Source organism: Gadus macrocephalus, chromosome 20, assembly GCF_031168955.1.
Source record: "Gadus macrocephalus chromosome 20, ASM3116895v1".
NCBI classification, from domain to species: domain Eukaryota; kingdom Metazoa; phylum Chordata; class Actinopteri; order Gadiformes; family Gadidae; genus Gadus; species Gadus macrocephalus.
In genome coordinates this window covers 6,684,172-6,711,346 of record NC_082401.1, presented here as the reverse complement: position 1 = coordinate 6,711,346, position 27,175 = coordinate 6,684,172, and the positions used below count along the sequence as shown (strand labels likewise).

Sequence of the window (27,175 nt, the reverse complement as noted above, 5' to 3'; positions counted from 1 at the left end):
GTCCATGTTCGTAACTTTCAACAGTTACGTACATAATTGCTTCTAAAAAAATTGCCTACCCTAGCTTTACAATTGTGTGTCTGCGTGTCACATACGTGTTGTTGAACAGCATACTTATTTAACTGGATTAGCTGGTCTCAACTCCAGCCACTGAACATCTCTACAGATGAGCAGGAAACAGTTTAGGTGACGTTCTGTTATGGGTTTTCCCCATGCCCAACTGCATATTATTAACAGACACTACACATTAGACCTTTTTAAATCACCATGCTTGAATCACTTACTTGACGATAGGATTGGCACATCATTTGTTAATTTTGGGCTGCAGGGATTCAAAAATGGTGTGCCAAATGGTAAATGATTAACTTATGTGGTAAAACTTGGTGTAGACAAATGTGGTGCCTCTCTTGAAAGAGATCTACTGTATAGACCACTTTCAAGTTCTTTTTTTCATTTCATCATATTTTAAATTGAATGATCATCCTTTGAAAGATAAATTCAATGAACCTTTGCTCTTTGGGGCAACTGTGTACAAAAGACAAACGCATCGCTATATATATCCATCGATCCATCTATCCATCTATCCCTCTAGCCATCTATCCATCTATCTATCTTAAGCTGAAGGTTAGCATTACAATGTGACCATTATGATGAGTGACTCAAGGGGAAACCTTGAACCAAAGTAAACATAAACTATTTTATTTATTTATTTTGAATCCACAGATAAGTCAGAAGGAGGGAGCCTAATATTATGGTGAGTCAAAGATTCAATATTTCAGGTAATTAAGAAATATATACTGTATATTTCATAACTTCAGTCGGTACTGCTGTTGGAAAATGGCAGAGCTTTCCCATCGGCGGTGGGATATGAACGGCCAAGTAAACGTCAACATCACAGGGTTTTGCACATTTCCAACATTGTCATGAGACCAGAACAAGCAGGGATTATTAAGAGGTAGTGGTGGTGTTGATGTCAGACAGTGTGTCCGGATCAGTGCACCGGTCAGCCTGTCTGGTTCAATTACCCAACACATTAGTTCAAACCCACCGTGCACAGATAGACCCTTGCAATCCCACCAAGTAAATGGCTGTGTCATTACTTCCGTGCCTGTGGGGCAAATTAATAACAAGGCACAGGCTACGAATGATCGTTTAGTTGCTATTTAAGAAACACTTTATTTGTCTTACAAACAAAGTGACTATGGGACTTATGATAGATTCAGCTCACCTATTTACTCTGACCATATGACATGCAAAAAAGAGAACATACAAATGTTAAAAAGCTAGTCAACATTATGTTTTACCCAGAAAGGTTCTCACAATAAAAACAGGCATATAATGATTATTCTGTTCACCTCAAATGTCATAAGCATAAACAAAGGCTTTATTCAGTAAACCTTGGCCCGGCGTCGGGGAAGAGGGTGTGTGCTTTCAAAAAGGTTCCATTCTTGCCCCGTCCCTATCTGCTCCGGGGTTCAAAGGTCACTTGTGGCTCATGTTTATAAACACAGTGTGTTTTCTGCAGCCACGAAGTCAGCAAGCTTGTCACACTACTTAATGTCTGCAACCCAGAGACACCACTTCACGCTCCTTGACTTACCTCAATTTCAAACACCACTCTTTCACCAGAGAAGAGCAAACGGTGGTAAGTAACCCCAGTCCCTTGTTCCTCAAGGACGATTCATACCAGAATGCTGATGTTCTATACAGTCCTGACCGGCTCAGATTTGTTCAGAAGTGAATGGTAATTTTTTTTGCCACTGCTGTTGTATGCTGTATTTATTTTAGTTTTTTTGCTCTTCGATTATATGAGTTGGAGGCTCAAATAGACTTAAGATTGATTATACCCTTCAGGTTGATTATCAAAAAGCCCATCCGATTATATCATGTACTGGGATTGTTTTCAAATGTGTTCATGCAATCTTGTGATAATTGTTTTGTGCGAGATGGAGCCGTCCGAAGAGAGCTAATTGTTCCTGCTGATTGTCTGTGATTTTGTTTGCGTGATAACGTCAGCTCGCTGGAAATACACAAGGGCCTCGCTTAGAGTTCATTAGCATATATACTCCTCATGGAAGTCGGTAGTAATTGATTACGATATTATTTATTTGTGCGTTTAACTCCCTACGATGGTCTAAAATGTCAAGCTGCCTTTCAATTGCAGGTAAATCAAAGCAATATCAGTTGGTTGGAGTGGGGTTGTTTTGAATCTCCCCCTTAATGTATGGAACCAGATCTTCTTACTCTTCTTGACATCTGTGAGGAGGATATATATGTAATCAATGCCTGAGGTTGCTATGCAAGGTAGTCAAGTGGTTAGGGTGTTTGACTCCCTGCTGAGAGTTTCGGAGTATTAAGCAAGTCAAACAATTTGGAAAATGTGTTCGTACACTTTCAATCTTTCAGCAACATTGTATTTACCTAAAATCGAACTGTTATGATAATGCTTTAAGTTTACAAGTAATCTAAATCCAATCAAAGAAGAAAATAGGCCCTAGACCAGGGGTCTCAAACTCAATTTACCTGGGGGCCGCTGGAGGCAGATTCTGGGTGAGGCTGGGCTGCATCAAGTTTTCCACAAATATCCAGTCTTCTTAAGCTTTACTATTAACAGTTCTGTAACATGAATGTTTTTTTGAACATGAATGGCTCTTTTGAACATGAACGACTTTAAAACATGAACCTTCTTCGGAACATGAAGTGTCCTTCTGAACATATGGCTTTTCTTGCCTACTCCTTACTGCCAGAGACCTGGCAGCGCTTCCTCTCACACAGCTTCTGCAGGGCCCATGCAGAGCTTTATATATATATATATATATATTTTTTTTTTTATAAAGCTTGCTGCGCCCAACAACCTTGCGAAGACGGGGTGAAATGTGCAGAAGCATTTTTCACCGCAAACGTTGGTGTGTGTGTGTGTGTGTGTGTGTGTGTGTGTGTGTGTGTGTGTGTGTGTGTGTGTGTGTGTGTGTGTGTGTGTGTGTGTGTGTGTGTGTGTGTGTGTGTGTGTGTGTGTGTGTGTGTGTGTGAAGCCCGACCCGGCCCGTGCACGTTCAGTACGAGCCCGGCCCGGCCCGACACATTAACTGTAATTATGAGCCCGAGCCCGATTTCAACCCTAATTTTTTTTTAATACCTGTGTAACTTATGATATATAAATTTCGATTGATATGTGTCGGCCTCAACTTGATACAAAACACTCTTTCACACGTCGATATTTCCTCTCCCACTGGACACACACACACACACACACACACACACACACACACACACACACACACACACACACACACACACACACACACACACACACACACACACACACACACAATGGGCGCTTGCCAATGGGCAAGCGCAGCGACTCGACAAAAATAAATAAATAAATTAAAACGTGCGGGCCGCACTAAAACTTAACTTTGATATCAAGTAGGGGGCCACAAAATATCGTCCCGCGGGCCGCGAGTTTGAGACCCCTGCCCTAGACCCATTCCGATATATCATTTGACGTATTATTCGTCTTATTATTAACAAGTATTATATTTACTGAATCTTGCTGAAGAGTAAATAGATATCATGGAATATTATATTCAAATTGAATTCAAGATGCTTCGGTTACTGAAGGAGATTTCTCCCTGCCCTTGGGGATAATATCCTCTTCGTATACTTCCCTTCCCTAGACCATATTCCTGGCTTCAGCCCTTTTCTCAGCAAAAATAGTGTCTGCAGTATAACCCCCTGAGAAGTTGGTTGTCGAATGAGTTGTCAGCGTGGTTTGGACGGTTAAGTCTTAAGAGTCTGTCGTTTATGGTATGACAGGCAAACTATGAGTGGCTATGCAGCGTGGGCGTAGTGAAGATGGCTGACAAATCATAGTCTCCCACCAATATGCCAGGGATACTGTCTGATCCTTGTTACCTGCTAGCTAAGCTCATGCTAAACTGCTAAACTCTATTCATGCTAATTTGGACAGACACTTTGTCGTGTGTTTAAAAGGACTTAAATTCTAGTTTTGTGTATTTTTTATATAATATTTATAAATATTTTCTCTTAACCCTTGAGCCAAAACTATTACAGCTTGACTGTAGCCTTCACTTCTGTTAAATAATTTGTGATTCTTGGGGAGGTTTGATTCCTCCTTGAATTTTATATAGTTCACATTTGTTGCCATAACAGTGCTGTTATGAAGCTGTTCAAACTGTACAGTTTGCTGTTCAAACTTCGCCACGGGGTTCTCTCTCTACCCTCCTGAGAATCACCTGACCAGAAGAACTCAATCTCCCCGGGCTACTCACTCACAAGTCACACATTTTTTGTTCTCTGAAGCCCATTCAATTCTCCTCTCACTGTATGCTTTAGGAATGTAAACTTCCTTTATGAAAAATAACACTTGTTTTGTCTTGCCCACAGGGGACCAGAAGTGAAGGAACAATGCGTGTCCATGTGCACACCAAGTTCTGCTTCCTGTGTGTCCTCACGTTCCTGTTCCAGTGCGTCCACTGTCACGAGGAGGGCCAGCACGGCGAGCATCCACAAGGCGATGGCCACGGCCACGGCCACGGCCACGTCCACAACGACCTGCAGATCTCCCAGGCCCCGTACGTGGGCGGAGCCGCCACTCCGTCCCCCAAGTCCAGCCAGGTCACCGCGTCCATGCTAGCGGAGGAGCAGCACTTCTACGTCCAGCAGCTATTCAAGCGCTACGGCAAAATGGGCCGGCTGGACTTTCAGGGCTTCCAGACCCTGCTAGTCAGCCTGGGCCTTGGCGAGGTGAAGGTGGTGGGCGCCGAGCACGAGGAACTAGGCCACGATCATGTCGCCCACCTGGACATGCTGGACGTGCAGGAGGGGCTTCACTCTCATTTCCCCACAGACGGCCACCACCATGGAAAGGCCGGTCACCATCACCCCCACACTGAAAGGGCGACAATAAAGTGCAGCAAGCAGGACAGCGAGGCCAGTCCGACGGCCGACGGCGGCCCACTGCAGGACCATAACCACACGCACGACCAGGACAAGGACCCAGACCACGCCCACGAGGTACAAGACCAGCATAAACACTCAGCCGGCCACCCCAAGGGCCACGCGCACAAGCACGGCCATGGCCACGCTCACGGCCCCGACAAGGAGCACGTTCACGGGGCGATGCCTGTCAGTAGGGCAGACGTCTCCCGACAGCTCGACGACCACGATCATGACCCCCCACAGCAAACACTATCCACCACCGACATTTCATCCACCCACCCAGAGCAGCTCCCCACAGCCCAGACGGCGCCCCCCGTAGCCCCCCAGCAGCATCTCCCGGAGGCTACGTCCCCAGAGTCCGAGCCGCCGACCGCCGCAGCGGCAGAGAGCCGGACCAAGCGGCCCCGGAAGACCACCAGGGACCGAGGGCAGCGGGCTCGGAACAGAACCGCCTCCTCCGCTCTACCGGGGGAGCAGGGCAGCGGCAAGCAGCACCGAAACCATGAACAGAAACACAACCACGACCGAGAACACAACCTTGAACACAATCATGAGCAGGAGCACGACCACAGTCACGACCACGACCACAGCCACGACCACGACCACGACCACAGTCCGGGCAGGAAACGGAAGAGGGAAGCACCGGGGGGGCCTCTCCCCCCAACTCCCTCGGCTCCATCAGGTCCTGGTAATTTAAGGGGAGTGGCTCACCATCACGAAGAGGTAAGCCCATGTGCCGTGTATAGTTTGGATTTTGAGGGGAATAATCTCTATTTTTAGATGCTCCTAATTCTTTTTTTTATGAGACGGCTTGGCCAGCATTTGGCCAGGAGCGGGTAAATTAAGTGGGTTTTAGTTGATGAATCAATTCACACAACCTAAATACTCGATTATTTATTGCAGATGTGTTATTATGATTAACGCAATTGACTCTCCAATGTTTTCCTATGTCTCAATGAACTATGAATGTATCTATTGTTAATGAGGGTTGGCGAGGCATTGTTGGATGCCTACCCAGTGGCCTAATAAAAATGTATTAAAGTGAAACTTTTTCTTAATGTTAATTGCGATATCCAGAGACTTGTTATCTTAAAACAAGTTTACGCTGGGCTATTCATTATTCATTATTTTTCCCTAGGTTTTAGGTTATTATAACAAAACATATTATATTTGAACCACTTGGACTTTCTTTTGAGTATGATAATATAGTGGAACTCACACAGAGAGGGTCCGCTCAGTAGCTCAATAGCCATAGCAGTGATTTATTGTGTTCCATTTCCTCCTGTAGTGTCTGAACCTGACCCAGCTGCTGAGGTACTACGGTCTGAACCCAGACTCTCAGATCTCCCAGGCCCAGTTTACCTACCTGTGCCCCGCCTTGCTCTACCAGATAGACAGCCGGCTCTGCATCCGCCACTTCCACCAGCTGGAGGTGGAGCAGAAAGACATCGGTAACTCTGGTAAGTAGCCTACATATCTCGGACGCCACTTTCTAAAGGTCAGGTTGTTCAACCGAAAGGAATCGTGTTTGATCACTATTGTCTGCAGCATGCTCTTTTTTTTTTCATCAGGCCATCAGACCCACAATTTTGCCAACGTAACTATCCCTGTTGATTTCATACTTAATTCAATTAACTTGATAGAAATTTAACTGATGAAAATTATACTATCCAATGAATAGGCAATCGCTTGTTGATCATGCTTTCATGCCTTCTGCCTGACTTCAGGCGCATGAATACATCATAAATGTTTACAAACAAGCCTGGTCTGGCTTTGCAACCACAAGCCCACAACCCCATGACTTGGGGTTGTTATGTTACTAGATCTGGGGTCAGGGATGCAGCGTCATGATTTACTTTTTTGTGTATTGCCAGGAGCTGCAAGGCGGTCTCATGATCTGGGTGCTGTTCTTTAGTTTGCTGTTCTGTCTTTCGTCCCCTTCTGTGTTTTCAACTGTTGCCCTTTCGGGGCCAAGGCCGTCTCTACCAACTGCCTGTAGCCTATAAAGTCGCCACTGTAAACACGATAACACAGTCTACATCAGTGTGCTCATTCTGAGAGCCCTGATTTTTAAGGCTTTCGAAACTAGCAAATGCATTTTAATTCCCCATAGATATTTGTGCCGTAGTTAAATATAGAGTGTGAGTTTCACTTGCTTTCACAAGATTTCCTCCTTTCATTCAATGGCCCAGTAGGAAAAGAAATGGATTCTCTCTTTCTCCTGGCGGTGCATTCTTGCCTGTATCCCCTTTTGACAAGACATTTAAACCTACCACTGGAACAGAGGAGCATTTGGAGGCGTCTCAAAACATCATTATTTCAAAATGGGTGTGGTAGTCGTTGCTCGCAGGGAACCGTTGTGTGCAGGTGCTGGGGACCGTTTTGTATGAAATAAGAATGTGTTGTATCCAACAAACCGCTCCTGAAATGTCTGAAAAACTATAAACTTTCACACGACTCGACAGATTATACTACTTGTAGTTGATGACCATGATGTCACAGTCGTTGTATCTCAATAGTGTAACCTGGGGCGGGGGGGGGGGGGGGGGGGTCGTGTGGTTGTCAATATCACCGTTTCATGGAACGCCGGATGCAACTAACTCCGCTCCGCTCATTCACTTATTTTTAAGCTGATTTATTACATTATAAATTTTCTGTTTATTTTCTCTTTTTTTCTTAAAGACTATTATCAAGGGGGTCGTCAATATCACCGTTTCATGTAACGCCGGATGCAACTACTCCTTTCTACTACTTTCAGTTGGTTTCATTGAAGCCGTCTGGTCAACCTCTGACAATTCAAAACATCATAACCAATTAATTGTTCAACCGTTTACCTTTGTTCAAACCAATTACAATTTGCGGGGGCTTTTTAAGCTGTAAAATAAGCCACCACACACAGCACACCGCAGCGCTGTTTTTCTGGCAATTAAAAAAACAATCACAAAAAAAATATGCATTTCATCGGCAACTTCAGACGATCGACGATGGAATCCATCTATCGTCGATTGTTGATAGAATCGACCATCGGCCCCTCCCTACAACGGGTGTTTCATCCAATGGCAAATTGGACTTAAACTTCAAATCTTTGTTAAGGAGTGCATGGCTTGTTTATGTCGTTTGTGACGAAACAGAGCTCATTGTGTGTGTATTATGTATACGGCCAAGACTGGATGGACACAGCCTTCCTGTTTGCAGCTACCCCCAACTAGAATTATTGTTATTCGGAGCGGCGGCTAGAGTTTCAGAGTAACCGTTTAGGCATCGCAAAATAATATTTGTAGACCATCACTTTATTTTTTGCGATTACTTTCAAGTGAACCTCCAAAGGTAGGGTCACGTTTTCAAATTTTCCCCTTGAGTGGTTCTAATGAGGGACTTTGATTAGTCTGGCGCCAACAAATGTTTCTTCTCCACTACCACTGTATCGGCCAATGGCGGCGGAGAAGCAGTGGCTTCCACTGAAAATCGGTGGGGATTTATTTGTACATTTTTAAGTCTGTCATGTTTTCCCGCTCTCGTTAATTGGTCTCATCAATGTGTATGATTCATAGGAATAACCTCCAGCGCTTGGTGGGGGTCACATCGCCACATCTTTAATAGACTAGACTCCAGTGCTCTGCACCATCAACTAAATGAGCCTTTTTCACCAGCTGCTGGGTGGAAAAGTTCCAGGGAAAGAATGGAGAAACTACCAAACTCCATGGGTTCAAACAGCTTTAATTATCACACACGCACACACACACACGAACGCACGCGCGCGCACACACACAAACCCACACCCAGATTACATGCACTGCTCCACTTAAGCACCCATAAAATCTCTGCCAAAGAGGAAGAATGGCTTGAAAACATTGGGAAAGGGCAGCAGCAGCAGCGGCGCCTTCTCGTTAGCAGAGGAGCCGAGGCTCAGCGTGTGTTCCCACAATGCATCGCAGCACAACCACGGGGGTACTGCGAGTCGAGAAGCTACCTATCATTTACCCCCTGATGACTTCCATGGGGGAGCTCATAAAACCGTTCCTGTTGGTGTCTCGCGGGCCTATATCCCACTATCTCGCCCCCCCATCACAATCTTTCTTTTCTCTGTCTTTCTGTCTTTCCTTCTTTCTGTCTTTCTTTTTCTTACCAATTAGGAAAGCTAAGCGACCACAATGGCCCGTTTTTTGAACCAGCGCTTCCAGTGGTTGCTAATTGGAAAGGATACACACACACACACACACATATAGCCACCACGCGTCTCTTCTCCCTTTGCACAGTCCCTGGCTACCCCGAAAACCCCCCTTACCACCACCCACTGTTGGTGCTGCTGGGGTAATGACACCGAGGAGTAGATGAATTGCAGTGATTTGAGAGAATACTACTCGTGATTTACAGCATCCTGTAAACCCAAGCACTGAGCGCCTCCAAATGAGAAGCTGCTCAGGCGTTCACTGAGGAACACGTTGTGGGGGGTGAATGGATGCACCACTGAGGCGTAATGACAACATGAGTGCTGTGATGTGACACATCCAGACGCAATGAGATAATTAATTTAATCCTTGGTCCCTAGCTGGGGATCTTTACTTGAGTCGTGACAGACCGGAGCAGAAAGTGGAACTGTGGATTTGCTCATAAGCACTGTGTTATTGTTGTATCATACTTCTAGTATGGCTGTTCTGAGACCACACACAATTCATCCTAAATAATAAAGTACTCCATGAACTGCACATAAAAATCTTATTCTGATTGGGTGTTTGAACCCCTAGGCAGATTAAATAAAATGTAATGACATGTTTTGGGCTGTGTGATCATTCACTCATCCACTCCTATCTGAAAAGGAATTCTTGCCAAGGCGCTCTTCATAAATTCTGAACTTTTGGAGGATTCTCATTTGATCTTGAGGGAAAACGGCTTGCATTGAATACTCCTGCAGTCCCGTATTTGCGTCCCTTACGGCTCCATGCAAAGCCATCACAGCACCAGGGTTAGCACCCAGGCTTACCAACGCTAATGGCTAATGGCTGTGTAATTACCACTTCAGCATGGAGCCCTGTCTGTTTTGTTAGCCTAGCCCCTGCAGGAGGCCAGACAAGCCTTCTGTTTTCCAAGTGGACTAGCTCTTCTTTTTTATCTGTCCGACGGACATCCACAAGGGGATGATGTTTAATCCTCCAGCTGTTTTTAGGAGGACAGCAACAGCTTGATCAAATCCCTCCACTAGTACTCATTCAAACATCACTCTGTGCTCGCCCCCAAGCACCTGGGCTTCACTTAATGAGTTGGGGAGGGCTTCCTCAGCCAGCCTGCGCTGTTGGACACATGTAGACTGTCTGAATTGATGTCTAATCTATTTTGTTTTTATGTATTTTTCTCCCTTCTTTGAGTTTATTCAGTGAAAGAAGTTGGCGTCATCTGCTTTATGCATTACGGTTCTCTTGTATCGCCGTGTCATAGTTTGGGGATTTTGCTTTCAATTCTGCTGTTTATTTAGCAAAAAGTGAATTCATCTTGTTTCAGTCAATCGTTTTCCTTAAAGCTGATTTAATTGGTGGAGTTGATTTTCCCCCCTCCTACGTAGCCTAGCAGGTGATCTACGTAAACTCTTATTCTGGTGTTCAGGTCTCTAAAGCTCCGGTGTCTAGGACTTTGATTAAGTACAAACTACGCTGATGAATATAACGGTATTATAATTTCCCTGACAAGAAATGTGGTTGGGGTGTAGAGAATACAGCAGGGTATGTTATGTTCCAAGAGCCAGTAGTCCATCACTGTAAATATATATTTTTACCAGACCCCAGCTGCTGTGTATTGTACTGCAAAGTCGCTAAACGTAGGCTTGGATAAATAATTATATTGTGCTATTGGGACAACCAGCATGTCAACAAGGACAGCATCATCTCTGCACCATGATCACAGCACACAGCAGTTAAATTGGCGTAAGTGCCAACAGGGAGGCTACCCAGAATGCATTGCTGAATTAAATTGCCTCTAAGATGAGCATGGCAAGCACACTCTTGTCCAGCTCTTTCTCTCTTCCTCACTGTATCTCTGCCTGGCTTCTCCGTTCAGCTGATGGTTACTGCCATATCTGAGTGTCAGCAATGAATGGCCCAGTGTCTGTTTAGCAAGCCGACCGCCGGTTCTTACGTGACATTGAATTTCATACTACATTAAACGTCTTGTCCCCTGTAACTGCTGCTATAAACTTTTCTCTTCTTCTTTGGTTATGCCTCCCGACTGCAAAGTGCATGTCCTTCCAAAACAGCACACCGACAATTTAAATGACTCGTATGATTTATTTTCTTTTTTTGGTCTTTCAAATTATATTCTTGGCTCTTATGTCCTCAGCCCTGAATGAAAAATGATGCGAGAGAGATGCTCCTAGTGTCGCGCTGCACTCCTTTCTTCATCCATAATATGTACGAAGTATATATGATGTGTCATCTCAAGGACTCACAGGTGGAATAGATTCTCAGGGACTGCGGTGTTGATATATGAACTGCACATTGTGCCTGCTGCTTTAAACCAGTTTAGTTAACTCTGGGGCTCTCTGCAGCCATGAGAGACTTGAGATGCCTTCGCCTGCTTCCTAACTAGGGCTGGGTATATATCGATTCATCAATGCACTACAATTCTTTTCTTTTTTTTATCGATTATTTCCATTAAAAAATAAAGAAAGAAAAAATCAAATTGAATTGTGAGGTACCTGGCAATATCCAGCCCTATTCCCAACCCTATACCTAACTATTCACTGGAGGCCACATGGATAATGAGTTTTCACTCAATAATATATATGTAAAAGAAAAAGGTAACTAAGGTGAAACACTAACAAACGGGGGTGAGAGTGCGCAGTGTACGATTGGGTTTTGAACGCCAATGTCTGCAGCCTTGGTATAAGCAACCTTGAGCCCTATCTGTACAACAGAGTATCCAGAAAGGCATGTATTACTGGAGGTCACCTCTGCTCAAAGCATCTGCTAAAGGACTATGTAGCTCACTACAGTAAATGTATGTTTCTTAACGTTAAACAATTTCTCTCTCAATCTCTCTCGCTGTGTGTCTGGTCCTCAGGGTGGGTGTGGATGTGGGGCTTTGTGTCCATCACCATCATCAGCCTGCTGTCTCTGCTGGGCGTGGTGCTGGTGCCTATCCTCAACCAGTCCTGCTTCAAGTTCCTGCTCACCTTCCTGGTGGCGCTGGCCGTGGGCACGCTTAGTGGCGACGCCCTGCTGCACCTGCTGCCCCACGTGAGTACTGCCATGGAAATATCCCTATATGACATGTTATTCACAAGATACTAAGTTCCCCTTGGGGGGGGGGAACTGAGATTCTGCTGACTGATTTGGCCTCTGCTGACTGATTTGGCCTCTGCTGACTGATTTGGCCTCTGCTGACTGAGACGGCCTCTGCTGACTGAGACGGCCTCTGCTGACTGAGACGGCCTCGGCCCTTTATTACAGTAAACTCTTTGGGTTTATTCATTGTCAATACAGTTCAAAGAAGTTCCACCCCAGTACTACGCCCTGATCCACGCAGTGTTGATTACTGTGCCTCTTGATAATGGCTTGATAATGGCTTTTTTCTTGTCATAACGATGTAATGGGGCAGTCTAAGGAGTGTACTGGGTTTTTAAAGGGTTTTCTCCCAAAAAGATCACAGAAATGTCTGAATGTTTTTTCCACAAGAAACATTCCCAGCAATCGCTGTTTGTCCAAAAGAAAACTACATTGATAGAGCTATTTTCTACTGGACACACTCAAAAGTAACAAAATGCTTCCAACACCATTGAATCATTGAACAACAGGAGCTATCGCTTCCAACACCACCATTACCATAACTGCCGGTAGCGTGACATTCCCCATCAGTGACATCCTCTTTCCTTGGTGATGGGGGATGGCTCTCCCTGCACCTCTTGTGACCGAACAGCCCTCCTCTGGGCTGAGAGATCTCCCTCCCACTCCTCCAGCCAATCTGTCGCCTTGTTACCCTCTCACCATAACCCACAATCATCCTCGGCAAGGAGCTCCTACAGCCAGCCTGCCCATCTTATTTAACGTCTCCATCTCAGCGCCTGGCCACCGGGAGAGGCTCAACAAGTGGCCCCCCCATCTCCAGAATGACACCCCCTCTGGTGGTCGTGATGACCTAATAACCATTTATATTTCTCTCTCGCTCTCCATTTGTCTCCTCTTTCCTCTCTATTTATTTCTCCATCCTATCCCGTCTCCAATCGTCCACCGTTCTGTGCATCCATTACTCTATTGCTCTATTTATCCATGGCTCTTTCCCTCTCTTCTCCCGCCTCCAGGCTCAGGGGCAGCATACCCACGGGGAGCCGGCTGCGGCAGGGGCCCCCGAGGACTGGCTGACAGCCTTCGACGGGGTGTGGAAGGGCCTGACGGCGCTGGCGGGAATATACCTGCTGTTCATCATCGAGCACTGTATCGGCATGGTCAAGCACTACAAAGACCAAGGGGTATGCGGCGCGCTCGGCTCCTAGGACCCCATGTCGTTATTGGTTTGGGGCAAAACCATAACAGTGCCTGAATTAATAAATGATCTTTACCGGTATATGAATTATCTTCGTAACAACAAATATCTCTTTGGTGTACTATCCTACGAGACAAGGAGGAGGATCTTTTTTCTTACATTATGCTGGCTTGGCTCGCAGGCAGTGTGAATGGCGGGGGTGTAGGGCAGTAGGCTAATTGTTTTTCTGTTTGATTACAGTAACAGCACAGGGTGGTTGATGCAGTCTGTCTCTTCACAGGGAACCTTCTGTGCCCGGAAGAAGCGGGGAGAAGAAGGAAAGATCGGCAGAAAGCTGTCGGACCATAAGCTGAACCGGCGCTCTGACACAGAGTGGCTGAACCTCAAGCATCTGGACAAAGGTCAGAGGCTCACGCCATACCGGCGTTACGCAGCATCACACCTGTACAGCAGCGCACTAGCATCATTACTAGCATCAGCGCAGACTATATTATGATGTACCATGAGAATAGAAGAGTGGAAATGGGTTTTATTCTCATTTACAATTCAAATCTACAATCAGATTTCCTGACAAAGACTGACGGCATTTCCAACCCCAGCACCGTTACCTTTTACAACACACAACTCCCCTCCGTCTCCACAGGGGCTGACGGCGGCACGGTGGGCTCCTGTGACAATGGCCACAACGACACCCAGCTCAGCGAGCTCCAGCCCCCCGAGTCCCCCTCCGCTAAGGCCCCGCTGGCCCCCGCAGAGCTGGCGCCCACCACCCCCACCAGGGACAAGGGCAAGAAGCACGGCCACTCCCACGGCCACGGCCACTCCCACGGCGGCAACTGCCACACGGACCAGGAGATGAAGGACGCGGGCATCGCCAGCATCGCCTGGATGGTGATCATGGGGGACGGCATGCACAACTTCAGCGACGGCCTGGCCATCGGTGAGGGGGGCGGGCTAGGGTTCAGCTTGTAGTATTACGAGTGTTGGAATGACGCATTACAGACACACAGACGCACACCCTGCTCAAGGTGGTTCTAGTAGGATCAGTCAATTTGTTACAATTAAATGTGGTGTTAGTACCCCAATTTGTTTCTTAATACATCATTTTAAATGTGCTAATTTGTGGGAAGAATACATACATGTATATATTTATGTTTACAGAAATGCATATTGAAAAGTATAAATCACCATCACATCCCCAGGCTGTGAACATTATTGCAAACAGGAATAGCGCCCTCATTCTCGCAGTGCTTATGATACAGCCCAACAAGATGGTGCTTATTGTACTATCAAACAAGATTATGAGCTGTATAAATATTCAAAGTAATAAGTAATCCTTGTAACCTCTTTCTCCAAGCAGCGGGGGACACATGTTTCCATTATATCAATAAAAATATAGAATATTTCAATAAACAAAAAAGCATTTATATCTCACAGTTAGACCTGAGAGGGCTGTCTCTTTGACCCGTGGCTGTTCTCCTTTTCTAGGTGCGGCCTTCAGTGCAAACATCACTGGAGGTATCAGCACGTCGGTGGCCGTCTTTTGCCACGAGCTGCCCCACGAACTGGGTAAGTACAGTGGAGCAACCCCCCCCCCCCAGGTCAAAATCCCGTCCTAAACACCCAGCGTGTTAGCCTCGCTAGTCGCCGCCAGGGTCTCCCCACCTCACCCGCGTGTCGGCAAATCAATCACTGCTACAACAGAGGTGATAAACACAAGTCTATCTTAAGCCTCCACTCACCTGAGTAGCGGTTTGATTGGATGTTAAGGTATTGAGTAGATCAGATGCTTTTTAGTTTCTGGTTGTTAGATCTGTTGAGGGCCATGTCTTCCTCCGATAAACAGGGGTTTTGTTTGCGGTTGGATGAGTGGCTCGTCGGTGGCTATTGACACACCTATCACTGTGGAAAACCCGTATTAACTCTCATTCAGCCATTCAACCCTAATTCCATTAGTAGTTACAGTGAGCCACTGCGGCACACGTTCTGGCCTATTACCCTGTATTCTTCCTGTATGTGTCCAAAATAGAGGGATCCTTAATTCATCAATGACTGGCCTCTCATTGGCTGGAATGGGGATACAAGGATTTCCATTTCTTCATGGAGAATAGATGCTCCTAAAAAGTTAATCTGTCCAAAAAATATTGACTTGCACAGACACCTGTAATCGCTCAATGACTGAGCTACGATTGACCAGGACTCTCAATCAGTATTCCCGAGTGTGTACCACTCAGTTGTGTTTGGGAACTATTCATCGGATTGATCAGTATCTGACATTATGCATCACTAGTATTGCATTAAATGGAGGACTTGATGCCATTTTGTTCTTGGTTGAGTTTAAATCTTAGGACAACAAAGCTACTTTTCATTGTTGATCATCGACAGACCAGTTCACTGCAGATCACGTCACTGCTCAGTGGTTTACAAAAGTAATTGAATGAGAAAAAACACAAAGTAGCACTAACATAGTGTATCTGTCTAATGGAGGGCATTATTCTTTCAAGTTTCTCTTTTTTTGGTCTCTTTTGAGGTGTGTGTGTGTGTGTGTGTGTGTGTGTGTGTGTGTGTGTGGATGGCGTCCACAATGAGGCAGCTCCCTTTAGGCCTGTTCTGTGTGTTTGCTGAGTAAACCAGTCTTGTTAGTCCAGACCAGGCAGTCTGCCAACCAATAGGCATAAGGTCTTTCTTGAATACATAATTGAAAGCTATGAATATTCTGAAATAGTAAACAGAGAAAAGTGAATTCACACTGCATATCATCCAATGCATGAATCTGAGCCTGCGGAGAGAACTGCTGCAGACGAGAAATTCCATCTGTTGCTAATATACTGATAGTTTTCCTTTCCTTTCCTTTTTAATTTCTGAAATGTTATTTTAATAACGCAAAAAGCAAAACGACAAGATCACATAGGATTGCTGCATGGAAGTCGGTGAGTTTGATGGTCCACGCATTTGTCCAATTCCTCAGTTACAGCAAAGCTTCAATGTAGCCTTACAGTGTTTGAAGATGATTTCACAGTCTGAGCAGTCTTAGCCTACACACAGTCTGAGCCTACACATAAGGGGGTTTGAACATTGTGCAAAGTTCTGATGAAATGGCAATGCAGGACTAGTGTTATTCACAAAGACTATTGTGGAGGACGGATGAAAGGATAAAACTTCTTTATTAAATAACCAACCCATTGTTATTGGTGAGTAGAGCTTTTTTGTATCTTTTGAACTCAAAATAGTTGCTGAATATGTTCATTGGTAGAACCCTTCTAAAACCATTTTTCCTTTTTTAAATGGACAATATAATGGCAGCATCACCATGGAAAACAAAATCCTGTGATGAACCCTAGAACATTGAAAAAATATTCATTCATTATTATTATAACCAGTTCAGTCAAAGCCGGTCTCTGCAGGTCTGGCCAATTCCATCACTGAAGTATTTGAAGGATGTCCAAATACAAAACTAAGGATGATTCGGTCTTCCCGTGTTTGGCCATTTTGATGGTAGCTACTGCTACCTCGACTGAATCGAATAAACAAATATCAGAACGTTTGAATATTCAGGCCCAGAACTAACAGGCATGTGTGTGTTTCAGTGTCTGCTCCCTGACGTGTTGGTGAGCAGCTTCCCACTGCTTACTGTAGGGAGTAACACGCCGCCGCCATTCACTGAATAAACACACAATCTTCTTCTTGTCGTGTTCCAGGGTTGATGGTCTCAGAACAAAGTGCCTCACTGTGTACTGGAAGTACTGCTGGGAGCTGGGCTGCCATCTCCAGTCTTTAGTTGAACTGCATGGCTCCTGAGTGACCCCAAACTCTTTTTCTATCAGCTCTTTGTTGTGTGGGCTTTATTCCGCTGCTGCTTGCTTCTCCGCAGCCTTGGGGGAAAAAACGAACTTTCCAGACGGTTGGGTTCAGCTTGAAAACTCGAAAGGTCTCCTGCGATCGCAAGAAGACCGTGGAGTTGATGTAGTCTTTTCTTTGTGTGTGTTCTTGTGACGATAAGCCACGCCCCCCCCCCCCCTCCACACAGACACACAGCCCTGTAGGGTTCTCCCTCAGCCAATCCAAGCAATTGAGCTGTATTGCTGGGCACATCCCAAACGTGTGTGCAGATGGGAGCCCGAATAGATAATGGAGATTACGAGGCCTCATTAACCGCCTACAGTGAAGTTAATTGTCAGTGATGGGTGTGTTAATTGCAGTCGGCGCTGTTTTTTTTTTTGCTGGCACCTCTCAGCGGCGGACTGACTGGAAAGCATGAGCGCGGGGAAACGCAACAGGAAGTAAAAAGTGACAGATGGGAGGAACAAAAAAACAAGAGCGCTAGAAGGCTTCAAACAAGTCACCCCTGCTCTTTTTCCTACGGCCTATTTAACATCAACCCCCCATGCTAAGGATTTGAGTGATGTCTGGGTCCACACTAGTCATATACTCACTGGGATGATTAGTGTAGAGAAAGAGGCCGCTGGTGACACTGTGAGGGGAATGTAGGCCTTGGTTATCACTCTTGTTGACGACCAAGGGTTTGCGTTTGTGTCCAGATCTAGGTCTCTGGGACTTGGCGAGGACTCAAGCGACTGCAGACTGCCTGTAAAGTCGTAGCCTTACATGAGGCTCAATGCTCAGTCTGGTAGAGGACTACAATACCGACCGTGTCGGTATCAGTCGCAAGCAAAAACTTCCCTGAAAGTATTAATTTCGGTACATGTCAATCCCCAGGCCTCTAGGGGACGGTGGATTATATAATGGTTAATGGATTGTAGTTTAGTACCCGTTACCTCACGTCGTCAACTTTTATCCCCTGCTGTTTCTCTGGCATATTTGATCAGGGTATTTTGTGCTGATGAGGCGCAGTTCTAAAAAGCATGACGAACAAATGTGCACTATTTCTGTCTCCCTAACGATGCCATAAATGTGGTTTTTAGTTTCCAAACAGATGGGATATCACTCATTTAGCTCTCCCATGTCCGTCGCTGCTTTGCAGGGGACTTTGCGGTGCTGCTGAAGGCGGGGATGTCCGTGAAGCAAGCCATCGTGTACAATCTGCTGTCGGCGCTCATGGCGTACGTGGGCATGGTTATCGGCACGGCCGTGGGCCAGTACGCGCACAACGTCACCAGCTGGATCTTCGCCGTCACCGCCGGCATGTTCCTCTACGTGGCGCTGGTGGACATGGTACGTTCCACAGGGGTTCTCTGTTCACTGAGGGTCCCAACGTCACGGAACAGGAGGGCAACAATAATTATTCATTCCAAAGAATTGCCTTGATGTGATCATTTGTGTGTTTGAAGCCTGAGAGGTTGGGTACTGCTTTAATGAACCTTCAGAACTGAGGATTATCTAAAAATATGTTTTCACTATAATTGGAATATATTGCTTCGCAAAGTATTTGGTGGGTCCTGGGCTAAAGTACCTTCAAAGATGGGTCAGGGTATGTCAGCGTTCGGGAACCTCTGTCCTCGGCTACAGCTTGCTTTAGTGCACTGACTTAATCCTTCATCTCATCTATGTTGACATGGAACCGTGTCACTCTCCCCCTGAGCTAACAACTAAATAGTCCCACAAATAGAAAACCACTGACCCAATACTGCTGCACTCAGGGATGTCTCTCCCTCAACAATTCTTGAACATAAGTCGCAAAAAACACACGTTTGAATCCAACTTGAGTTAACACACAGCAAGGCTATGGTAACAGTATGTGGTGCACCAGTCTGTTTACCTGCGTGTTGTTCTGCTGCAGCTGCCTGAGATGCTACACGGGGACAGCGAGGAGCACAAGCGTTGCCAGCTGGGCCACTTCCTTCTCCAGAACCTGGGCCTGATGACCGGCTTCGTCCTCATGCTGCTCATCGCCATCTTCGAGGATCAGATCGTCTTCAACTTTGACTGGGTGTAGATTGGGTGGGAGGGCAGGGAGGGTGGGATGGGGTTGTGTGTGTGTGTGTGTGTGTGTGTGTGTGTGTGTGTGTGTGTGTGTGTGTGTGTGTGTGTGTGTGTGTGTGTGTGTGTGTGTGTGTGTGTGTGTGTGTGTGTGTGTGTGTGTGTGTGTGTGTGTGTGTTGGGGGTCAAAGCTAGATGTGTGGATGTTGTGCTTCCCAGCCTCAACATACTGTGCTTGCTACGTGACGGTCCTGTCTTGCATGCATTGTGAAGCTCACAGCAGTGGCTTATGCATCGCAGCATCATCATCATCATCATCCTCATCATCATCATCATCATCATCAGTTTGATGTTGGCATGCCCCCCCGCTATCTTCATCGCTGTCCATTCAAACCTGATGCCTGAAGGACTCCAAACAGGACCCCCACACACCCCGGCTGGTGGCTGTCGCCCTCATCCTCCTCCTCCTCCTCCACGCCACACACACACATCTGTGGAGCGTCGCCACTGGTAATCCATCATGGAGCTGTGTTGTCATGCCGATGTCGCCGCGGTGTCACGTACTGAGCATCTCTTGTCTCGTCTGTGTCAGGCCCTCGCATCACAAACTCTCGTCGCCACGGTTACGTCCACGGCCAATCAAAATGAAGGAAGCCATGCCGCCTTTTTGACGCATCGACATGCAAACGCGTCAAGCACTCCTTGGCTCGGAATAGCAAACTCTCATTGGCTCGTTAGTTCCTCTAGTGTCTTTATTTATGTGTAGTATTTGTTTGAATGTCTGATTTGTTATTTCTCAGTTACTGCGCACGGTGCCAGCATTGAAACAGCAATGCTGACAATGCCTTTAAAAAGAGATGGACTCTTCGGACTACAGGCATAACATTTATGTTTGTTTTAGGAAGACTAACAGAAATGTCTGAATGATGCTGTTCTAGAGAGATAATCAATGTCAAAATGTGAATTTAGCAATAGGGACGTCTCTGACGGCATAAACAGTGTTTTAGTTTACTAGGTTATTGAGCATCAGAAACTGCTGTGCCAAAATCCTTGGCCCCGCTGCAGACCTTTTACGTTCAATTCAGGCAACAGATTACACCTCGCGATATTGACAAGCTGCAACAACAGAAATACTAATGCAATGAATCGAAAAGCAACAACCCATCACTGCAATCACTGCTCATCTTAACATTATATTATCTCCTCATGTTTACTTTGTGATTCTGACAATCTCAAGACAATGGTAAGGACAGCGGTCGTCTTGCGCGGTACGTTCTCATCGGTGCTCTATGGTGTGTCCTCAATGTATTACACGATGCGTTCACATAGTACATGCAGACAGGACGTCCTCAGAGTGAGCGCCCACATGGTGCATCACTACGGTTTGTCCTCCTAGTCTCCTCCTTCTGGTTCATGCACACGGTACGTCCTGAGTGCATTCACATGGTACCCCATGTCGTTTACCTCTTACACTTTTTTATTTTGTTGGGGTGATATTTCCCCCTTTATGCCACATGTGTCAAAAATGGCAGTTATTGGATTAATTTTTTGTTCTCCAGCCACGTACTAAGTTTGTCAAAAACTGGCTGGTGCTCGTCACAATCACACATTCCACCTAACATTCCATTGGGTGTGCTCATCCCAGGCTAGCATGCCAGGCTAAAAAGCTTTAGCTTGGTAGCACGTTAGGGGTAGCCTGATAGCATGCTAGGCTAACTCCCTGTAGCCTGATGCCAAGCTAGGCTAGCATGCGTTATGTGTGCTAGCCTAGCGTAAGCGTGCTCACGTGAGCACACCCATATTTGTGACTTTGTTTATCCTGTCACCATGTGACATCCATCGTATGAAGAATCCTGGTCGTCACATTAAAGTAATGTATTTGATCTGAGTGAATCATGCATGATGCGTGAGTGGATGGTAGACTGTAAATCATTTATCAGGCGATCAGAACTTTATGTACTATATATTTTATTTTGGAGCTCCACTGATTGACACCAATGCCCAAAGTTTTTCTGGGCTGGTGTCCAACGTTCTCAAACGGCCTTCTAAGTAAGTGTCTGGCAGAGAATGTTGATCCATTTTTAAATACGCCTTAAGGGTACATGCCTGTCAATTATTTTTATTTTAAGTAATTAAAGTCATGTCAAAGGAAAAAGAGGTTGATCTAATAATTTGATCGTGTCAGACAATATGGATGATAACATAATTTGTACCCTTGTCCAACACCAAATTGCTCCATCCAAAAAAATAAGGGCTCTTTCACTAAAGCTCATTATTTATGTTTCATGAAACGTTAAGTCAAATGTTTTAATTGTTGGAACATATTTTTTTTATGTGGCCTATGACATGTAAGTCTGGCACTGTTTTTGCAGTTTATCTGTTGAAGAATACGACTTTTGGAGCCGCTAAGCCCCCCCAAGAAGTGCTTGTTTCTCGGAACCCAGACAACACCGTTGTCTGGAAAACAAAGAAGGCCAATTGTTTTGGTTTGTGTATATATTGTTAAGGAGCTTGGGTATGGTTGCATTGCAATGTGATGTCATTGCCAATTATCTGTCTTGTACATTATCCTCATGAGTCCAATAAACATGAAAAACATCCTTCGCTGTTGAATCAATGATGGTCAACCTAGCAATAACCCGTGTTTAAATATATTCTTCAATTGAACATTTTAAATATTTAATATAACGGAACATATTTGAACAGAGGTTAATGGATCACCATCTCCAATAAATAGTTTTGGTTCTTCAAATATTAATAGAATTATAAATGTGGTCTTGACATTTCAGAGGATAATAAAATATGTATACTCTGGTAATTAAAAAAATAAAGACCTTATAAACAATGCTTTTATCAGAGATCAAGGTATAAAACAAAAAAATTAGACATTCCCTGTTAGTGTTTGGCATGGCCACATATGACACAGGAGGACGAAGGCTTTCCTGTTTAATTCCAGCGCTCCCAGTGATGTGTGAGCGTGTTAGAGACTAGACACTTAGCTGGCAGAGCAGCGCCACGCCGCGGCGCACCCAGTGCTCGGAGGGCACGTCCGAGTTCAGCGTCATGGCGATGACATAGTTGGTGGAGTGGCCCGTGGTAGACAGCGTGCCACGCCGCTCGCCCGTCTTGTAGACCGGTGCCAGGTAGCACATCCTCTCGGGAATGTCCTGCCGCTTGACTGGTTTCAGCCACATCTGACACAGGGGAGACACACAGGCGTGAGGGTGGGGTCGCCAACCATGGGATCGCCTGATCAAAGCTCTGCAACAGGTCAACTATACCAGAACTACTAGAACAGTACACTGTCAATGTTTGATGGGGCATTGTCAGACATCCCACCCTAGAATAACTGATGTCAGGGAGCCATTAGTCGTATGCCGGAGACTCTACTTCCGATGTCAGCATTTTTTGCAAAAACAAAAGTGAAATATTTAAACTTCTTGAAAGATTCCTTCTATGCAAACAGGTAAATTAATCATAGCCGCATGCAAACTAGCTTCTGCAGGTTGTATTATAAATTCACTGGGACATAAAAGCGGATGCAGATTGGGTTAAAAGTTTGTGTGTTGATTTTCAGACTTGAAAAACAGGTCCTGCGCCCAAAGAGGTTGAGAAAAACCTGGTTTGGGCTTCTCTCAGTACTATCGGTTCAAGGGGTTGGGTGTACTTGTGGGGGTTACTCAATATTTTGAGGTTTCTTTCAAAAAACGTTTGGATTTCCTCTACTGGAGGATAAAACAGACAGAAACTTTAAAGCTGATATAAAGACATTACTGAGGATGGCTCCCTGTTGGTTGTTCAGGGGCATGGGTTATAGAAAAGGCATAAACCGGGCCACTAAAAACATTGAGTCTTTTATTGAGTAGCAGCTAGAGAAAGAGTTCTAGAAAGGGTATGTCGATAAAGATTTGCATTTCAAAGCTATCCACTGCCGCCTCGGTTGTTTTCTTCCTACCGAAGAAAACACAATAAATAAAACATATGTTAAATTGCGTTATGTTCTTGTCAAGAAGAAAATTCTAATATGTTGGCCTGAAATGTGAATATTTAAAACAAGACATCCTGCGTATTATTCATAAGCCCTGCCTGCCTCCTCATAACCCAGCAGTAACACAACAAAGACAATGTGAGTGAGCAGAGAGCAGTAACACAACAAAGACAATGTGAGTGAGCAGAGAGCAGTAACACAACAAAGACAATGTGAGTGAGCAGAGAGCAATAACAAAACCAAGACAATGTGAGTGAGCAGAGAGCAGTAACACAACAAAGATAATGGGAGTGAGCAGAGAGCAGTGACACAACAAAGACAATGTGAGTGATCAGAGAGCAGTAACAACAAAGACAATGTGCTTTGGGAATGAGGGTGGTAACACAAAAAACACAATGTGAACAGGGTTTGTGATTGAGCAGAGAGCAGTAACACAACAAACACAATGTGAACGGGGTTTGTGAGTGAGCAGAGAGCAGTAACACAACAAACACAATGTGAATGTGTTGTTGGAATAACCAGAGAGCAGTACCACAACAAGCACACTCTGAACGCATTGTGAATACAGCCTTGCGGGCAGAGAGGAGCACCACAGAATAACACAACATAAAACTCACAAAGCAGAGGGGCCTAGTTTGTCAGAGTTCTCTGCCAAATCAGCCGCCGGCGATCTATTTTAATCTGCTGCTTCGACCGCCTTTTCATACACAGCAGCAGCAACAGCAGCAGCAGCATCATCAGCATCATCATCATCATCATCATCATCATCATCATCCTCCAGTTGTGTTAATTAAGAAAGCCCCTCAGACAGCGAGAGGGGAGGATGAGAAGGAGACATGGGGGAGGAGGGGTCGGGGGTAAGAAGTGCTGAAGGTGCTGCTTTGTGTCTGCTCAGGAGAACCAGGAGACGGGGGAGTTCCTCCAACACACTCCCTCGCTCCGCGTTTGTTCCCCTCCCTCGGTGAGCCGTGCTATTGTTCTGCCTTACAACAGGGGAGAGGGGGCTCGCTACCGCGGTGCTGAAGATGTTATCGCCCACCGCACGCCCCTTCATCTCCGCTTCATACCAGAACTCAACAACACACTGGGAGGAGACCGCCGACAAACCTGCTTATGTAACGCGCTCTCTGCTTTGACGGTCGCACTGAGAAACCACAGAGCAGCGCTCGGTTCGAGCCAGAGATGTGTCAATGGTCAAATTGAGACTACATATGATGTAGGAACCCGCTGTGCTTCCCTCCCTGCCTGAGCCACACCTGCTGTTCCCAGAAATGGAGGGCGTTTAGGTAAACAACACCAAACACAAAAGGAATGTTATGTGGATTTGGAATATATAAAGAATAGTCTGCTTGTCCATCAGATGAGCAATAAATCAAGTCACGCTGCTACCCCTGTGTGTGTGTGTGTGTGTGTGTGTGTGTGTGTGTGTGTGTGTGTGTGTGTGTGTGTGTGTGTGTGTGTGTGTGTGTGTGTGTGTGTGTGTGTGTGTACGTGTGTGTGTGTACGTGTGTCATACCACAGGCATCACGTCGTGTAGTACTTTAGGGAAGGACTCGGCGAGGAGTTTGGTCTTTCTTTCCCAACGAGCCCCGTCTAGGTAGAGCCCTCGGATATACACACCTAAAAACACACACACACACACACACACACACACACACACACACACACACACACACACACACACACACACAAACAGTTACAGAATATAACCTTTATGTTTTGCCTTTTCTGTACTACAGATAACATTTGAACAATGTGTGAAACCCCCGTCTCTTCTGCAGATCATTAAGTATTAAAACGCAGCATCAAGCTGCTCTAAAAGCAGGCATACAGCCTGGACTGGCTCCTGTTAAATCCACAAGCAGTCTTTAATAGAGGAGTGCATATCCCTCCATAGCTCACTCAGACCCCCCGTCCAAGCTGCCAGTCTGTGTTCATAAACCCAAGAAGACCTGTGGTGTGATAGATGCAGCAGACCGAATAAATAAACAAACTAAACTGTTACGCTGCTACTGAGGATGCGGGCGCAAGTCAGGGAGGCAGGCATTACTTTGAACACATCTAAATACACGCCGTCAGGCTGACGAGGTAATCCTGGCCGGGCGGTCGCTGTCTCTGTGATGAGGAGTCTCCCGCAGCGAACCGGCAGGGGCTTTTATTGTGAAGCTCTGATTGACACACCCTTGGCAGGGGCCAGGCATTCAGCGGGGGGTCGCCCGCGGTGGAGGAGGAGTCGTTCTGCCTCTCCTTCCTTTCTTTCCTCCTCCCATCCCTCCGTCAGCCCCATCATCCTGTGTGACTGCAGTGTGGCGCTCTACACTAGTTCTTCTTAATTGTTAGGTTGTCACTTCCCGGTAAGAGACAGCTCCTTTTTGCCTTCCCCCATTGATGTTGGTTGGTCTCAGCATCTTAGCGCTACTCTCCTATGCCCCCTCCCCACCATACCCCACCACCCCCTGCTGTGTTTGTTTACCTGTGCTCTCCCACTGATGTGTCGGCGTGGTGCCTTCCATCCGCACCGCGTTTCCCCCTGTTCTAGCCCTCAGAGAGAAGTGCTTCTCACTTTCTGCCCTGCCACCCTGCGAGCCGACGAGGCTGTGCGAAAAAAGGCCCAGACTCCAGCGACACAGACGTCAGCTGAAGGCACAGCACTCACCATGGACACCCCCTGGTTGAAGGACGTGTTTTTGAGACCCTAGGACTGCGGTGCTAAACCCTTCCGCCGTGTCCTATCCTCCGCACCCCCCTGTCCTCCGCCTGCTGTCACTAATCGAGAGCACACTGTCATCGGAGCGCCTCAGAAAGAAAAAAACACCGCACAAGGGAGGCTGTTCCGCACGTCCGTCACACTGGTTCACATTTAAACCGGTTCCATCAGAGGGAACCCAGCGCTTGATGCCGCTTGGTGGACACACCCTAAACTGCCTCCTTATCTTAATCTGGTTCACACTGTTTAAGATTTAAGCCAGTTCCATCAGAGGGAACCCAGCGCTTGATGCCGCTTGGTAGACACACCCTAAACTGCATCCTTAGGTTGGAATCAGCTCCCCCGCTGAAAGCCGAGAGCTCGATGCCCCCCAGTGTACACAAACCCCCTGCTGAGGCGTTCTGGCAGACGTGGCTGAGTTTGCGTGTGCGTGCCTACCGTCTTCCGGGGGCCTTGTGTACTCCCTGTCGTCCAGCACCTGGAAGTCAAAGCCCAGCAGGTCGATGGGGATAGTGTGCTTCCTGGCGTAGTTCTGCTGGCCGCCGGTCAGGAAGGCCTGGGTGAAGAAGAACCCCGACATCCAGAAGACAGCGGGCGTGCCCTCGTCGTACCAGTCCTGCACACGCACACACGCACACAGACACAACCGTGCACACACACACACACACACACACACACATACACACACAACCGCGCACACATGCACACACACAAGCATACGGACACTCACACAGACACACAAACACCCACGCAAACACAAAACCGCATACACACAAACACACACAAACACATGCACACAAACACAACAGTGCATACATGCACACACATGCACAAACACACAATTAAGACCCACTCCCCTCACCTCCCTTAACTTGTTAACGTGCTAGAAAATGTCATAATAAGCCACATTTTTGTAGTGAAAGAGGAAATACTGTATGAGAGAAGGGAAGTTGTTGCAAAGTTGTGGCAAACGTGCCTTTATAATGATTGTTTTAGCATATAACGTTCTAACAAACCCTTGGGCTGTATCTAAATTGTCGTATTGAACGCTGTCTTCCATTTGTTTGCTCAAGTTAAAAAGCAGCAGGCTGTGGCCCCCGGTTAGGCCTGGCTGAACTTCTCAGTTTCACCAAATGTGCTGTCCTTATTAACTGGTTGGGCCCCCAAATCTG

General features: G+C 46.1%; 2 protein-coding genes across 2 annotated transcripts in view; one reads left to right on the top strand and one right to left on the bottom strand.

Moving 5' to 3' along the window:
• Nucleotides 1–21,908, top strand: part of slc39a10 (solute carrier family 39 member 10) — a 31,733-nt gene extending 9,825 nt beyond the window's left edge. The window contains exons 3-12 of the mRNA XM_060039429.1: nt 724–754; nt 4,408–5,685; nt 6,251–6,422; nt 12,013–12,188; nt 13,250–13,417; nt 13,712–13,832; nt 14,075–14,371; nt 14,920–15,000; nt 18,413–18,603; nt 19,169–21,908. Of these exons, the coding sequence (XP_059895412.1) occupies nt 752–754; nt 4,408–5,685; nt 6,251–6,422; nt 12,013–12,188; nt 13,250–13,417; nt 13,712–13,832; nt 14,075–14,371; nt 14,920–15,000; nt 18,413–18,603; nt 19,169–19,324 (2,643 nt within the window). The 5' untranslated portion in view covers nt 724–751 and the 3' untranslated portion in view covers nt 19,325–21,908. The remainder of the gene's footprint in view (nt 1–723; nt 755–4,407; nt 5,686–6,250; nt 6,423–12,012; nt 12,189–13,249; nt 13,418–13,711; nt 13,833–14,074; nt 14,372–14,919; nt 15,001–18,412; nt 18,604–19,168) is intronic.
• dnah7 (dynein, axonemal, heavy chain 7) overlaps nt 19,988–27,175 on the bottom strand; it is a 101,222-nt gene continuing 94,034 nt past the window's right edge. Inside the window, exons 65-67 of the mRNA XM_060039404.1 lie at nt 26,442–26,619; nt 24,813–24,916; nt 19,988–22,502 (exon numbers count right to left, since the gene is read on the bottom strand). Of these exons, the coding sequence (XP_059895387.1) occupies nt 22,296–22,502; nt 24,813–24,916; nt 26,442–26,619 (489 nt within the window). The 3' untranslated portion in view covers nt 19,988–22,295. The remainder of the gene's footprint in view (nt 22,503–24,812; nt 24,917–26,441; nt 26,620–27,175) is intronic.